This window comes from Garra rufa, chromosome 7 (genome assembly GCF_049309525.1).
Source record: "Garra rufa chromosome 7, GarRuf1.0, whole genome shotgun sequence".
Classification (NCBI taxonomy): Eukaryota; Metazoa; Chordata; class Actinopteri; order Cypriniformes; family Cyprinidae; genus Garra; species Garra rufa.
In genome coordinates, this window is record NC_133367.1 from 34,406,396 (window position 1) to 34,423,997 (window position 17,602).

At 38.4% G+C, this 17,602-nt stretch overlaps 2 protein-coding genes across 2 annotated transcripts in view; one reads left to right on the forward strand and one right to left on the reverse strand.

Moving 5' to 3' along the window:
• capn2l (calpain 2, (m/II) large subunit, like) overlaps positions 1-3,042 on the forward strand; it is an 18,421-nt gene extending 15,379 nt beyond the window's left edge. Inside the window, exons 18-21 of the mRNA XM_073844929.1 lie at positions 16-94; positions 178-294; positions 378-436; positions 2,604-3,042. Coding sequence (XP_073701030.1) covers positions 16-94; positions 178-294; positions 378-436; positions 2,604-2,627 — 279 coding nt within the window. The 3' untranslated portion in view covers positions 2,628-3,042. The remainder of the gene's footprint in view (positions 1-15; positions 95-177; positions 295-377; positions 437-2,603) is intronic.
• Positions 3,043-7,317: 4,275 nt separating this feature from the next.
• LOC141338133 (beta-1,3-galactosyltransferase 1-like) lies at positions 7,318-14,441 on the reverse strand. The gene is made up of 3 exons (XM_073843693.1): positions 14,402-14,441; positions 14,178-14,274; positions 7,318-8,563 (listed from the first exon to the last, which is right to left on the reverse strand). The coding sequence occupies exons 1-3, from the start codon at positions 14,439-14,441 to the stop codon at positions 7,555-7,557; spliced, it is 1,146 nt and encodes a 381-aa protein (XP_073699794.1). The 3' UTR covers positions 7,318-7,554.
• Positions 14,442-17,602: the final 3,161 nt, after the last annotated feature.

Genomic DNA, 17,602 nt, shown 5'->3' on the forward strand with positions numbered 1-17,602 from the left:
ATTGTGTTCTGTCAGGACTTCTTCTGTAAAAACGACAAGGACCAGTCCGGCACAATGAGCTCAATGGAGATGAGAGAAGCCATAGGGAAAGCAGGTCAGATGTTCTGTCTTAAAGGAACAGCTCACACAAATATCACAATTCTGTTATCGTTTAATCACTCAATGTTGTTTGTACAGGCTTTTCTCTGAACAACCCTCTGCACCAGGTCTTGGTCGCGCGCTACAGCGACTGCAATCTCACCATCGACTTTGACAACTTTGTGGGCTGTATTATGCGCCTTGAAAGCATGTTCAGTGAGTGTCCAGTAAACGACCGCATTTGAATAAAGACTGATATGTGATATTCTGTATTTACATATCCACATTCTTGTTTTCAGAAACATTTAAATTGCTGGACAAGGACAACACTGGCACAGTACAGCTGAACTTTACCGAGGTTTGTGTCTCTGTTATTCATGCAGTGAAGGTTCTAGAACCATCTAGAATCTAGTTATGGCATGTTTATGAATTTTTTTTTTTTTTACAAATGATTTTAATTCATTAACACACAGAAGTTTAAGTATCAAATCTGATGTTTACAAAGTGTTTGTGAATTTTTGGGAAGGTCTCAAATTTTTTTAGAAATACAGTACCTTGCAAAATATTCATACCCCTTCATTTTCTTCACATTTTGTTTTGTTGCAGCATTATGTTAACCTGCTTTAAATTAGTTTTCCCCACATCAATTTACACTCCATACACCATAATAATGACAAAGCAAAAACCAGATTTGCAAATTTTACAAATTTATTAAAAATAAAACATGAAATAAGTACATTGCATAAGTATTCATACTCTTAACTCAGTACATAGTTGAAGCACCTTCACAGCCTCAAGTCTTTTTGGGTATGATGTGACAAGCTTTGCACATCTGCATTTGGCAATTATCTGCCATTCTTTGCCTCACCTTTTCACCTCTCAAGCTCTGTCAGCTTGGATGGGGGCTGGCAGACATTTTCCAGACTCCTCATTGTTCCAATCGTCTTCTATTATGGATAATGGAGGCTACATGCTTCTGTCAACCTTCAATGCAGCAGATTCTTTTCTGAACTCTTCCCTAGATCATTGCCTTAACGCAAGTCTGTCACTGAGCTCTACAGGCAGTTATCTTGACCTCAGGACTTGGTTTTTGCTCTGAGATGCATTTTCAGCTGTTAGACCTTTTCTGAGAGGTGTGTGTGCCTTTCTAAATCATACTCATTCAAATGAATTTGCCACAGTTTAACTCGACTCCAAGTGTAGTAACATCTAGAAGCAATATGAATGCTCCTGAGCTAAATTTCGAGTGTTCCAGAAAAGGGTATGAATACTTATGCAACGGGATCTTTTCAGTTTTTTTATTTCTAATAAATTTGCAAAGTTGTTACAAACCTGTTTTGTGCTTTGCCATTATGGTGTATGAGATGTAGATTGATGTGGGGGAAAAAAATAATTTAAAGCAGTTTAACATAATGCTGCAACAAAAAAAGTGAAAAAAGTGAAAAAAATGAAGGGGTATGAATACTTTTGCAAGGCACTGTATTTATCCATTCATTTTACCCAGCTACAAGGTGAATCACAGGATTACAAACTTTGATTTAAAGCAAAAAAAGTATTTAATAACAGGACAAAAGGTTCCAACTCCAAGAACCTTTATATGTATATATTTATATGAACCTTTTTATGTATACTTAACAGCTTTAATGAGGGAACAAACTACAATCCCATGAAGCACTACGACTCACGATGGTCAAATTGAAAACTATGTATTCAAAGTTGTTTAAAGTCATCATTTGCACTGCTTCATGTCAGAATTGTCACCTTCGAACCATTTTGGTGTGATTTTCTGATTGTGACTCTCTGATTGGTGGAATTTTTGAAAAGCATCATGGATAATGTAGTTTTTCACCACAAATTCTACTGTTAAAGGGTTAGTTCACCCAAGTATTAAATGAAAATTCTACCATTAATTACTCACCCTTGTGTCGTTCCAAACCCGTAAGGCCTTCGTTCATCTTCGTAACACAAATTAAGATACTTTTGATGAAATCCAAGAGCTTTCTGACCCTCAATAGACAGCAAGAAATGTAAGAACATTGTTAAAATGGTCCATGTGGCATCAGTGCGTCAATTGGATTTTATGAAGCAAGAGAACACTTTTTGTGTGCAAACAAAACGAAAATAATGTCTTTATTCAAAAATTTCTTCTTCTTCTGGGAGAGTCTGCCGCCATTACGATTGAACCACTGAGGTCACATCGGCCATTTTTTCAATGTTCTTAGTACATTTCTGGACCTTGAATGTGGTAGGACCCTTGGTGTCTCTGGAGCATCAAAAAACTCCCAGATTTCATCAAAAGTATATTAATTTGTGTTCTGAAGATGAACAAAGGTCTTATGGGTTTGGATAGACTTGAGGGTGAGTAAATAAGGACTGAATTTGAGTTCACCACAGGTGTGACTCTAAAGGTTTATAAGTGAAAAGTCAGAAAAAAAGTATTTAAGGATGCTCTTCCAAATATATCCAAAGACAACAATCTGCTTCCAAGACCATTGACACTACAACTGTATTTTGTCTCCCTCTAGTGGCTGAGTTTTTCCATGCTTTGAGGAAAATGAGCGGCAGATTCTGGACAGCTGGGTGGCGATCTAAATAGTTTCTTATACACTGCATAGCACTGGAAGTACCAAAAAAAAGGAGGATAAAACAACATTACCTCAATGTGTGTCTTTAACCAAAACGCTATTTATTACATTTTCTCCAGACCGAGGCCTCCAACAAACAGTTCACCATCTTCATATGCTAACAAGGACTAGGTTACTGTGCAGTGTAATAGAATTCATATTATGGTGCTTTAACTAGGTGGCTACTGCTTATTTTGTTGTACAGTTCATAGAAGGGTATTTACTAGCAAATTAAACACTACTATGATAGATTGCAAAAATATGTTGGGTGCAAACATAACACATCTTTCTATTTTTAAAAAATGTACTCATAAGCAAAAAATAAATTCTTTGACTTTAAGGACACTGTTAACGTATGTGTTTTCTTTCTGTCTAGAACAATGTATATTGTGTTTGTAATGTCTTAAAGGGATAGTTCACCCAAAAATGAAAAGTTGATGTTTATCTGCTTACCCCCAGGGCATCCAAGATGTAGGTGACTTTGTTTCTTCAGCAGAACACAAACAAAGATTTTTAACGAAAACCGGTGCAGTCTGCCAGTTAAATAATGGCAGTGGATGGGCACCAGACCTTTAAAAGTAAAAAAAAACATGCACAGACAAATCCAAATTACACCCTGCGGCTCGTGACGATACATTGATGTCCTAAGACACGAAATGATCGGTTTTTGCGAGAAACTGAACAGTATTTATATCATTTTTTACCTTTGATACACAGCCACGTCCATCTGTCCTGAGCACGAGCTTATCAGGCTTGTTACACATGTACGCACTCTGGCGTAGTATACGCAAACACCGGAAGGGGAAATCGGTGAAAAGTCCTGGATGAGTTTGCGCAAGCAAACGTAATCTTTTAGCTTTAAATTGGTTTGAACAATCAGGATAAGTGCAAGTAATTACCATTTTGAATAGTTATATAAATACTGTTCAGTTTTTCGCAAAAAACGATCGTTTCGTGTCTTAGGACATCAATGTATCGTCACGAGCCGCAGGGTGTAATTTGGATTTGTCTGTGCATGTTTTTGTTTACTTTTAAAGGCTTGGTGCCCATCCACTGCCATTATTTGACTGCCAGACTGCACCGGTTTTCATTAAAAATCTTTGTTTGTGTTCTACTGAAGAAACAAAGTCACCTACATCTTGGATTCCCCAGGGGGTAAGCAGATAAACATCAAATTTTCATTTCTGGGTGAACTACCCCTTTAATACTGCTCATGCGTACCTTTACCACATAATAACTTTAGTTTGTCAAAATGTTGCACCCTTTCCTGCTTACTAAGTCCTTCTCTATATGATTTAGCATCTGCCATGAACTGTAATGCTATATAAAATCAAGACAAATGCAATACAAAATTACTCATTTAAGGTTTATTTAGATATCGTTACCCTGTTAAACTATTGGCATGTCATTTTATATACTTTTTCGGAAAACTCAAATACACAATATATGATATTTGTAAATCATTAGAATGCTGTCTGTCAATTATGTAATATATAAGACTAAAGTGACTTATTTCTGAACATCCCATTATGACTTAGGCCACTTAAAAACTGAAAAAAAAAAACTTCTCTTTGATAACAGTGCAAACTCAAAACTCAAAAAAGTAGTGTTAGCTAAATTAAACAAATGGCAGGTAAATCAAACACTGTGGGTATGTGGGTCTAGATCAGCTCTTCAAAAGTATGTGGTCACATGACCAATTGCTTTTATGGTTTTCTAGAAACAAGGGGTGGAACTACTTCCCCCCTGGCACAAATCACCCCACTCTCCCCTAGGCTACTTTTATCTATAAATATATATACGTAGATACTCCATTGGACCGCTCCAAGCACGTAAATGTGTCCGCCATATTGCAGCGGTCAACTTGACGTCATTCGCCATACTATAGGTTCGCAGACCAACGGCTTTGCAGGACTGTGGCATTTTAAATATTCAGTGATTACTATGGTCAGTTACATAGATGACGAATGACGTCAAGTTGACCACTGCGAAATGGCGGACGGCCCTTAGAAACAGTCGCTAATGAGGCATCTACGTGTATATATATATGCTTTTATCTCAGTAACAATTATCAACTGATTAATAACTATTATGGTAATTTAAGTATACTACATTACATCAAAGGTTTGTCACAATTTGGTCAGTTACCTGGATGAGCAGCCATACTGGCGATACTCTGATGTAAACAACAGCATGGATTGCGGGTTAATGTACTACTGAATATGGTATGCTAATTTATACGCACGTAATAGTGAAAGCTGCTATATCAGAAAAGGGCGCAATACCCTGCTGAAAAAAACAGCTAATACCAGCCTAGGCTGGTTGGCTGGTCTTAGCTGGTTTATGCTGGAAGTAGCTGGTTTTAGCTGGTCTCCCAGCCTGGCCAGGCTGGTCAGGCTGGTTTTAGCTGGTGGTTTCCCAGCCTGACCAGCTAAGACCAGCCTGGCCAGGCTGGAAAAGTGGCCAAAACCCCTCTAAAGCCAGCCTGCCTTCCAGCTATGACCAGCTAAAACCAGGCTGGTTGACCAGCTAAAACCAGCTAAGACCAGCCAACCAGCCTAGGCTGGTTTTAGCTGTTTTTTTCACCAGGATATTTTGACAAACTAAAGTTAAAAGGTGGTTAAAATTCGTACGAGCAGTATTTATTAAGATATTAGCCTAATATCTCACCTACCTGACCGGAAATAATGCTGCCTTCCAGGTTTTTGAGCCCTTAAATCACAACTTCAAACCACGACTTAAAACTTATTTGTAGCATTCCAGGCAAGTCACGCCAAACTGCCTGAGCGCATTTATTATTTATATTATTGTATATTATTATAATTTGATTTCAACGTTATATTGTCCTAAACCCTATTTTTCCACCATGTACCACTTGCATTAACACCGCACCTGCAGGGGCTGACATTGTTGTTTCGCGGGCTCGGAGCTCGGAACTGGGAGCACATCGATCTAGTATGAGTTGACGGGTGGGAAGTCACGGGTTTGACTGCCTTTCCGGTGCACTTTCAAGGGTAGAAAGTTGGAAAAACACGGGTAACGGGTTGCCTGGAACGCGGCATAAGAACAAACACGAATGTTGTCAAGAAATCCTGGTTGAGTTTGAGTTTGGCCAACCAAATGTCTTTTGTCCCTGAGTTTTTTTTTTTTCTGCCACAATTTTGGTAGTCTATAGTACTCCAAATGTTTTTCCCGGTCCGAACATTTAGTACAGCACAAAAACATGACAATTATTGATCATTTCATCAGCAATAATCAGCAAAATGTGCGAGTTTTGTTCGGTTCCGTGCCATTGTTTATGTTCACTACCGCCAATATAGTCGATTGATGACGCCTGGTGAAAACAAAAATATGCAGGTCTTTCTAACATGAATTATAACTTTAATACTTTAATTATTCATAAAGTTCCACACATTTCCTATTTGGTTCAATTTATTGCTGCAAAATAAAACTAAAGTAATTTTACATTTACGTTTACCTTTTTATCCTTGTTTAAACGTGTATCCAAAGTAGGCTACTGAAGACCTGCAGAGGGCAGCAGAGGAGTTTTGATACAAACACCAAACACCAATGACTTCGCCAGGTTTTTTCACCAGTCTTTGCACAAGTAAATCTGTAATTATCTAATATGACAGCTAAGGAATTAGTGGATGAAACTCAGTCCTAAGCGCCAGTGAAATCTGTACAGGTATGACTGAATACCTATTATTAACTTTTGGGTTTCAAATATAATCTTCAACTAAGACATATAGGTGTGGCGTTCGGGTGTCAACAAACTGGCCCACATACTGACCATGTAGTGTAATGTTATTAGTTATCACAGGTCGTTGTTTTTACATGACTAGATAAGCTGTTCTCACGTGTTTACCACTGACATTTAAACATTTTGACTTAATGTAAGATTAACTGTTGAAAAAGACATAAATATAACATTAACTGATATTGAGTACCTGAAACACGGCTGAGGCGGGAGTCAAGTCAGAATCAAACAGACTGCGGGTAGCTTTATGTGAGCAAATATTTGCTTTATTCTCAGTTGAATGCTAGTTAAAACACAAGCCGGATGAAGTAAATAAAGAAGTTTAATACATCATCCAGCTCATATTTTTGTTAAACACAGAATTGTTTGGTATGTAAACTGTACATATTCTTATGAGGCGGTACTACTTTTATAGGCGGATGAACGTCTGGTTATAAAAATGGTGTGGGAGTCACGTAACGTTAGGTTTATATGACCCACATGAGAAGAAGGACATTTAACTTAGCACAGACTGTTCAGAAAGTAATTCTCTTATGCTACACACTGTATTTTCAAAACGGTTTGTCAGTTTAATCATTTTAACATTTAGTGCGTTTCTGCTGTTTACAAAAATACAATTATCTTTTTGTTGTAGTTGATCTTATTATATTGGTTTACTGTTTTCAGTTGATGCTGATTCAAATAAAAATTACTTTTTTTTAACTTTAAGTAACTACTATATAACTACTAGAAACAGAAACATAAATGACAAACATATTATAGTATAATTCCTTCATACTTCCTTGTCAAACATGGCATGACTGTGTGCAAGCTTATGTTTCAGTTAAAAATACACTTATTTCCTCATGCAAAGAATGTCTTAAACTTTAAATAATAAAACAAAACCAAACAACAACAAAAAATACGATTCTACATGTAATACTTGTGTCCTTGTTCCTGAGTAGGATACTGCATTTTACAAGTAGTTTTAGTTGAAACAAATAAATGCACACATACAACCACACACACAGAAATTTATACACTCATGTAAAATGTTTTTTCTTAGTCAGACACATAATTGCAGAATATCCTGTTAGTTGGGATGTTTCCACCTCAGCATGGATTGTTGGTTGAATGAATATCTCCCCAAAAAGATGACATCTGATTTGTGCTGTCTGTGAGTATTGCTATCAGCTTAGAATAGTAACAGCGATTGTACTGCGTTTGTGTCACCACAAACTGATCCATATTTGGTGGTTTGGTTGGGACAATACCCAAACGCTCCAAACACATGCCAAGATATGCATCCTCTATATATATGGGCTTAATGTGCCTCGATTCCTCTATAAATTTCTGTGGCAGATCCAAAGATATGATGTAACACATCCCAAGTGGATACGGAGGAAATGTTTCTTTGGGGTACACATCGTAGGGGACGAAAAACTTGTTGAATGGATTTCGCATGACAGGGCTTGCGTACCACACTAGCCCGGTCATGTAGTTGGTTGGTACTGGGTTCAGACTCATAAGCATATTTATTAGGTTGTTCATGTTGAGGAGCACGTCAACGTCCACTTTTATAGCAAATGACGCCTGTTGACAATTCATGCTGAGCCATTCCATCATCATCATGGTTTTAATAGTCAGATTCCTGTAGGAATCCAGGAAGTTGACCTGGATAAGGTCTTTGTACTGCTGGCTCTCATTGCGGAGTTGCTCCTGCAACGTACCTTCATTGTTTAAGCCCATAATAAAGAGCACCACTACTACTTTGTCCTCTACAACCTTTTCTCCACCCCACGTCATCCTGATGCCATTGCGTGCGTTGGTGTCCCCAGGAGGCACCGGGACCATAACCACTAAGAAGGGCTTTTGCTCTTCACATATATTTGGCTGGTCAATGATGAATTTGTATTTTCGGGGATACGCCACATGGTACAACCCTGGTTCTTCCTCATTTTGTGTTTCTGTGTTTTGTGGAACAGGGTACCTGTGTGTATTTACCTCCGTTTCCCCTTTTATCAAAGGGTTATAAGAGAGATACAGTAGTAAAGCAGTTCCTGGAACCAGGAGACAAACCAGGAACCACTTCTTACTGGACATCTGTCTGGACGAGGCACAACTGAAAGAGAACAAAAAGAGGCCAAGTCATTAATTAAGTGCCTGATTAAAAAAAAAAAAACAAGTAAATATTGCAGTATACTTGGGATGTTTCCGCCCCAACATGAGGGGCTTTTGCACTGGAGGAACCTTTTCATAATTTCTAGAACTACTGGTGGAAGTTCACGCTTTTTAAATAAAAAAATAATAGCTTTTTGAATAAAAAATAATAGTGCTTAAAAGGTTCTTCACAGGTATCCCATAGAAGAACTATTTTTTGTTCCACAAATAACCATTTAGGCAAAGGTTCTTTAAAGAATCATCTTTCTTACCCTTTTATAATCTTAAGAACCTTCTTTCGTCACAGTGAACCTTTTTTAACACAAAAATGTTCTCCAGATGTTAAAGATTCTTTATGGCAGTGTTTCCCAAACTTTTTTCCTGGGGACCCACATTTTAAAGTCGATAAATCCTTGTGACCCAATAAACATTAAGCCCATATAGTTTATATATCACGAAGAGAATTAATTTATGCATTAACAAAATATGTGTGACCATTTTTAAGGTCATGCTTCCACTTAACTATTTAAAAGAGATACAGATATTTGACAAAGCACATTTTTTTTTATTTAAGTAAAATGCAGATTTGCAGAAAATGCTGTTTACCACAAACACAATATTTATCCGTTATTTTGATTTCAAATCCACAAGTGCTTTTTCAGCATTGTGATCCTCTTTTATCACAGTACACTAATACAGTAACAGACATTTTCACGTTTAAACTCAATAAAAAACAACATATGTGACCCTGGACCACAAAACCAGTCTTAAGTCGCTGGGGTATATTTGTAGCAATAGCCAAAAATACATTGTATGGGTCAAAATTATTGATTTTTCTTTTATGTCAAAAATCATTAGGAAATTAAGTAAAGATCATGTTACATTAAGATTTTTTGTAAAATTCCTACTGTAAACCTATCAAAATGTAATTTTTGATTAGTAATATGCATTGTTAAGAACTTAATTTGGACAACTTTAAAGGTGATTTTCTCAGTATTTTGATTTTTTTGCACCTTTAGATTCCAGATTTTCAAATAGATGTATCTCGGCCAAATATTGTCCTATCCTAACAAACTATACATCAATAGAAAGCTTATCTATTGGGCTTCCATATGATGTATATATCTCAGTTTTGTAAAATTTAACCTTATGACTGGTTTTGTGGTCCAGGGTCACATATTATTCAATGCACTTGACTTCTAGATTTGTATATTAAGTTGCTCAAGCAAGTTGCAACACATTTAAACACAACATAGGGAGGCTATAGCTTCCTTTTCTAATTGAAATTGGGCTATCAAAAAATATTTTAATTAAAACTTATCACAGACAGAAACAGTCGGCTCTCATGCTTTTCTTTCGCATTAAATCTTTATTAAAAACAATGCTTTAAAGAACTTTTCTGCCTGGACAAGTGCACGTATTATGTTGCCTTTTTCTTTAAAATTGCACTTTTCCTTGTTTTAAACCTAGCCAAAAAGCCACGTGTTGACTGTGAAAAAGTGGACTTCATTTATATGCATTTATGGGACATTTTCGTGTCCATCCATGTTCATTTTTACAGCCAACAATGCGCTGTCACTTTAATTCAGCACATGCAGCGCTTGCAGCTCAGCAAAAAATAGACTCTGCCGAAATGATCGCTGCTCTGCTGCAAACGCACTGCTTCTGGGACGCACTGCTGGACTGCAACCGCGTGCAGTGTGAACGCTCCAATCCGTTAACATGGGTGCAGAAAAAAATACGCAACGCATACGCACTGCAGACGGAGTATGAAACAGGCGATGCAGAGCGCAGCTAAAGAACAACAACAAAAAAAAGAAAGCAGAAGAAGAAAACAACGAGCTCCCTCGTGCGGCTAATAGGTGAACTACACATATAAATTTTAATCAAGAGTATATAGCGCACTGAAAAATAGTGCTCGACTTGGCGACCCATACAATATTTCCTGCGACCCACTTGTGGGTCGGGACCCCGCCTTTGGGAATGACTGCTTTATGGAATCATTTAGACAAAAAAAGTTATTCTATGGCAGTGTGAAGCACCTTTATTTTTAAGAGTGTATGACAGGGGTCACCAAACTTGATTGGTGAGCTGAACTCTGTAGGACAACGGCGCCTCTGGAACCGAGTGTGGTGACCTCTGCCATAGAAGAACCATTTTTGGTTCCACAAAGAACAATTCAGTCAAAGGATCTTTAAAGAACCATCTCTTTCTTACCTTTTTATAATCTGAAGAACCTTCTTTCGCCACAAAGAACCTTTTGTGAAACAGAAATGTTCTTCAGATGTTAAAGGTTCTTTATGGAATCATTTAGACAAAAAAAGGTTCTTCTATGGCAGGGGTCACCAAACTTGATCCTGGAGGGCTGGTGTCCTGCAGAGTTCCATCTTGCCTCAACACACCTGCCTGGAAGTTTCAAGTATACCTATTAAGACCTTGATTAGCTGGTTCGGGTGAGTTTGATTAAGGTTGTAGCTAAACTCTGTAGGACACCGGCCCTCCAGGACCGAGTGTGGTGACCCCTGTTCTATGGCATCGTGAAGAACCTTTATTTTTAAGAGTGTAGGACAGGGGTGCCCAACCATGTTCCTGGAGAGCTACCTACCTGCAGACATAAGTTCCAGCCGTGCTCCAACACAGCTCTCTGTACTTTGTAGGATGATAGATCTCCAGAAACAGGGTTGGGCACCCCTGGCGTAGGAATTCTGTTTGGAGGAACTACATTAACTCCTATGTCAGAGTAGGGTCTAAAACAGTTCTATAGGAACTAACAGCGACGTAAAAGTATGTTGACTGGCCAAACGCCTATATGAAACACTGGCTACCTGGCATTTTTAGAAAGCAGAGTAAAAATATTTGCACCACGAGCATGGATAAAGCAATAATAACGCATTGAGCTACTGTTGTCTGCAGTGTTGTGTTCTTTTCTCAGTCTCGATGATATGCAACACTGCAAGTTGTCATAGGAGATTTACACCAGTAGTTCCCAACCACGTTCCTGGAGGCCCCCCAACACTGCATGTTTTTCACGTCTCCTTAATTAAACACACCTGATTCAGATCATCAGCTCATTAGTAGAGACTCCCAAGACCTAAAATGGGTGTGTCAGACAAAAGAGAGATGCAAAATATGCAGTGCTGAAGGGCCTCTAGGAACGTGGTTTGCAACCAGTGATTTAGACAGATTTTCATGCTCTATCATTCTCATAAACTGTGTAAATTATCACAAAACCTATGACACACAACAGCTCAGATCACGGCGTCCCTCATTCACCGGTTGTTGACGTTTGTAAATGTTGTGAATAAATACATTGCCGTCGGCTGCTTCAGAGTTCCTGCTGCCAGTGTGAATGCAACCAGGAAAACAGCCCAAGGGGGAAATTGGTTCTCTAGGAACCACCATGCTGGCTAGTTCCTACAACTGAGTTCTTAGAACTACGCAGTGTGAAAGCCCCTATGGATTCATGGTTGAACAAATATCTGTCCAGTAGCAAGTCATCTGGTTTCTGTCAAATTGCATTGTATGACTTTTTGAAATTGAATGAATTGTTGAACAAATGTTTTTTCAAATAATAACTGATTCACTTCTAATTTTCAAATATTAACACACTCTTAGAAAAAATTAATTGTACCCTTAGGGGTACAACAGTTTGTCACTTGTATCCTTAAAGGGACATCTTTGTACCTTATTTGCCTTAAAAAAAAATAGGGGCTTTCACACAGCGTAGTTCTAAGAATTCAGTTCTAGGAACTAGCCAGCATAGTGTTTCCTAGAAAAGCAATTTCTTCCTCGGGTCGTTTTACTGGTTGCATTCGCACAGGCAGCAGGACTCTGTTTTCCAGGATTTCCAGGGCAAGAATCTTGACAACATTTGTGTTTGCTCTTATCATTTCCGGTCAAGTAGGTGAAATATTGGGCTAATATCTTCATTAATACTGCTCGTATGTATCTTTACCATCTATTAACTTTAGTTTGTCAAAATATTGCGCTCTTTCCTGCTTACTAAGTTCTTCTCTATATGATTTAGCAGCTTCCACACATTTTTTCTGTGGTTTAGACAGCATAAATTAGCAGAACAATGTATTCAGTAGTACATTAACTGTGTAAACCATGCTGTTGTTTACATCAGAGTATCGCCAATACTGACCGAATCGTGACGTAAGTGCAAACCCTCTATAGTTCTAGGAACTGTGAAAAGGTTCCTCCAGTCTGAAAGCCCCTCATCTTCAAAGTATTACCTTAAGAAATCATATTACAACTCGAAGGTACTAAAATGCATTTTTGGCGCAAATAAGTTAAAAAGTCATCCCTTTAAAGGTACTGCCCCAGTGACAAGCTGTTATACCACAAAATCCCAAAGTATACTTAATTTTTGTACGTGTACGCTAGTGCATTAATACAGTCGAACACCTAGCCTTTTTTTAAAGTACACTCCATTTCATAGTGTGTGAGAATGTAGACGGTCGACACGTGCTCTAGAAAGCTTCATATTGGTCCAACGTCTGCTATATTTTTTTCCAGAAGTTATAACCAATAAAAATGTTTTGTACACTTTTAAACTAAAGTTGCAGCTCTCTTATTGCCCCTTCACAAAAGTGCTCGTCAATCCGGGCTTCTGTTATTTTTTGCAGTCTCCGCTATTTTTTCTTGTTCTGTCAATTTAATTTAGTTTTTTCACTGTGAAACGATGGCCTGGTGCTGCCACTTTGTGGCACAACTGATTAGGGCACAACCAAGTCAGTGCGCATGTGCGATCTGTGGTTGCAAAAATTGAATGGTGCACATACTATTTTGGTGGCAAAACTTCTGCACTTTGGCTTTAAAAGGTACAATTTATGCACTTTTTTCAGTAATGAAAGATGTTTTTCCCAGCTGTGGAAAATTGGTTTATCAAAAAAGCAGTGTTGTAGTAAAGATCAGCTAATCCTAGTCCAAACCGGTCCAAGACTGGTGTGCAGTAGGTTGAGTAGGAGTCAAGACAGTCAATCTACACTAAACTGAATGCTAAACCAAGCTAAAATATATTTAATTATTATTTGTTTATGTTGGTTTAAACAAAAGGCTGATGATGAAAGTGGGCTTTTTGGTACTTGGAACAAGGAACAAGTCTGATTTTACATATGTTAACACTGTTACACCAGCCATCGGGCAACGTCAAGCCATCATTGAGTGGCTTTCATTTCAGTTTTTGCAGTGCCTTCTGAACTGTTTTTGCCAACGTGATTTCTTTGGACCCTGTTGGTAGCTTTTTGGCCTATTGAGCATTTTGAATTGCCTTTGGACATTTAAGACCAGATACCAAATTTACATTTGACTGGCTGTTTAGCTTAGCAAACCAGTGTACAAGGGGAAAAAACAAACATATGCAAAGTTAAGAGTTAATTTTACATCATCTAGGGCCCTATGATTTCCGTGATGCGGAAAACGCGGACGGAATCACGGAATTTACACATGAAAACGTAATTCTCGGAATCGCACGGAATATGCATATATTTTGTTGACATTAAATAAAAAAATTTTTTTTACCTCTTTCTCATTTTTTCAGTTTAAAACAACAAACGTAGAAAAGTCTCTACCTAAATCGTGGCCAAATGGCATTGTTAAACATGCTGCCTAGTAACCATACGTCCTTACGTTCCCGCGCAAGGAAAAAAATGTCGAAGCGAGTGGCTCCTGATAAGATAACGGTGTCGAAAAAATTAAGAAACTCTCAATTGAATGCTAAATACCGGGCTGAACAATACCCCAACGACCAGTTGTTGTCTGGACAACAACTTTTTTGTAAGTTTTGTCAACATACCAATGTTGACTGGACCCGCAAAGACACATGTAACGACCATTTGATATCAAAAGTTCATCTCAAGAACAAAGCTAAATCCACAGCGGGGCAAATCTCTCCAGGTTACCATTGAGGCAACGACAAAATCAACAGAAGCAAGGCGTGAGTTTGTGGAAGATTTTGTTGCAATGTGTGCTGAAGCTGACATACCGCTTGGGAAAATGAAGAGGATACGTCCGTTTCTTGTTAAACATTGCAAGCAGGGAGGTGCACTCCCAGAAAACGCCAGCAGCCTCAGGCAGACCCACCTGCCGCGGGTCTTTGACCAGCACATGCAAAAAGTGCTGCAAGAGATCCGTGGGAAGAAATTCTTCGTTGTTGTTGACGAAACCTCTGACAACCGAGATCGCAGTGTCCTCAACATTGTTATAGGTGAGCATCCAATTAACTTATTTTATGTAGGCTAATACAGCATATTAGCCTTTTTTTTTAACTAGGGCTTATATTAAATTTTAAAATACAGGGATGCAAACAGCGCACTTTTCACTAGTGTTTCTTCTTGCTGCGTATCTTTTACTGTCTATGGCAGGGGTCTCAGTGGCCTGATTGTAGGTAACTAGCTCGTCATGGAGCCATTCACATGTCGTGTCTTTTGCGCGGTCAAGTTCATTTCAAATGCAGGCGCGCGGCAAGCGCGCTCATAATTGAAGCGACGCGCTCATTTTTTCCAGGTGCAGCGAGATGAAAACACCTCAACTTTTCAGAATACCAGCAGAGCTACAGCAAGCGTTTTTCGGTGGTGGAAATCTATTAGCTACTAAAACTTCTTTGTCATTATGGAGAGCGCAGTGCATGGTTGCATAGCAACGACAGACGCCACGGGAAAATCGGACCGGATTTTACTATTAATAATAAAAGATAAGCTAATTTGCATTGTATTTGTAAATGTCAGTAATTTTTTTCTTTTTTGACTCATTCTTTTTATAAAAAATATTTAAAGGCTTAAATATGTGAGGTTTATCTTTTTTATAAAACCTTTTTTTTTGTGAAAAATGATTTAAAGGCTGAAATATGTGAGGTTTATCTTTTTTATAAAAACCTTTTTTGTCAAAACTTAAATAATTTCATTAAATAATAATATCATTATTTCAAATAATTGATGGCAGGGGTTGGTGGCGATGTAAATATTGGTGGCGAGGGCTTCGATTGCCTCTCTTTTTTTGACCATGTGTTTGCATCCCTAAATATAGTAATATAATATTTATATATAATATTCTACTAGCCTAACCTACTACATTCATCATTTTTGGATGGATGGATGGATGGATGACTTTCTTCCCTTTTCAATTCAACAGGCACTGAGGGAAAATACTTTCTAACTGATGTCATCTTCATGGAAAGCTGCAATTTTTCGACATTTTCACAGGCAGTTCTGCAGTCACTTCATACCAGTCAGTTGAACTTGAATGATATTCTGGCAGTGGTGACTGATAATGCATCATACTGTCTGAAAGCCTACAGAGAAGTACTGAAGGGAGTCATGCCTCACAGTGTCCATACAACCTGCTTATGTCATGTCATCAATTTGGTGGGAGAGACCTGGCAACACTACAAATTCTTCAGTGAGGCTACAGCTCTTGTGATGTGGGTTAAGTCTGCCTTCTTCAAAAAGCCTGCAAGGAAGAGAAGATGGTTGTACTTCTTGACAATGAAGGAGGCTGAGAAACCCAAGGTACCCCCTGAGCCTGTAAGCACAAGGTGGAATAGCTGGTTTGAAGCAGTTCAATACCATGCTGAACATGTCCACCTCTACAAGGAGTTCTTCTTAGCTGAGAAGGCTTCTGCTCAGGCAGTAAGAAACATCATTGAGCTGGTTGAAACCGATGAAAAACAAGAGGCCCTCCACTTCAAACTGACCTTCATCTCTGAAGGGTGTGCGAAAATGGTTACAGCTCTGACAGTGCTGGAGGGCACCCACACTCCTGTAGCAGTCTCTGCATACAACATCATGGAAGATCTTGGTTCCTTTTTAGTCAATGGAACAGCCAAAACCCTTGGCTTTGGGGTCAAAACCGATGAGCTGCTGAACCAAATGAGAATGCCAAAGAAAAGGGATATGTTGGATCACCTTCACGATGGATTTCACATTGCATTTGAAAAATTTTCAAAGCACTGGGATGGCCATCCTGCCAAAAAAATATACAAGATGATCAGAGTGTTTGATCCCAGACAGGCTCCTGCAATGGAAAGGCATATTGAAGCCTATGGCACACTGTGGGAATTGAGGACCCCGGCATCTCCAGAGCTCAGTGAGCAGTGGGCCGCATATCAACACTGTGTCAGAAATGAAGGCATCTCAGCTTCCTTGGACCTTGCTGACTACTGGAAAGGTACAAGTCAAAGATTTCCAGGCATTGCAAACATTGCCATGTCCTACATATACTTCCCAGTCAGTTCTGTTGACTGTGAGAGGAGTTTCAGCAAGTACAAGACACTGCTCTCTGACAAGAGAGAGTCTCTTACTGAGCTCAACACCAAGTGCCTTACCATCATGTACTTCAATGGAGATGTGGGCAAAAGATGGGAAATGCCTTAGAAAGCAACACATGCCTGCTTGTATCTTCAAGAAAGTACTTTAAAGTTATGAAAAATTCTATTTTGTCAGTGTTCTTTGGACATCGATCTGCACATACATGAAGAAAAGTACTTTGCTAAATGTTAGTACACATGAAATCGATACTTATTCCGCAGTGTAATCCTGCATCTTTCCCCTGATGCCCAGTTACAGAGAGCCATGTTGGAGCACTAATGTAATGGAAAAGGCCAGCTGATTCAAATATAATGTGATTTTATTTTTTTTTTGTAGATAGAAAATACATTGTTCTGCTTACATGGAGGGCTCACTGATGATGATGGGTTAACAGTATACTTTTAGGCTGTAATATGTCTTTGTGTTGGCACATATCGTTGTTTCAATGTTTCTGTCTCCCTGCAGCATGGTTACAATTATTCTTTAATTTAATATTCATCAACCCTACTTTGTAACTGTTACCTTCATGTTACTGTTATTTTTGGCCAGAGATTTGGCTGAATTTTGGAGAGTTTTGAATGTGCTTTATTAACAGTTTAAATAAAAAAGCTGAATTGTGAGTTTGTGTAACTGAATTTTTAAAGGTCAATACTGCTTAGAAGTGAAAAGAAAACAAACAAATCCGAAAAATC

Excerpts from the sequence above, each read along its gene's own strand:
- LOC141338133 (XM_073843693.1), bottom strand. The coding sequence starts at position 14,441 with ATGGTCGTTACATGTGTCTTTGCGGGTCCAGTCAACATTG. Across the intron at positions 14,275-14,401 it reads TGCGGGTCCAGTCAACATTG|GAGCCACTCGCTTCGACATT; the intron begins GTATGTTGACAA and ends TTATCTTATCAG. Across the intron at positions 8,564-14,177 it reads GCCATTTGGCCACGATTTAG|TTGTGCCTCGTCCAGACAGA; the intron begins GTAGAGACTTTT and ends GTTCTCTTTCAG.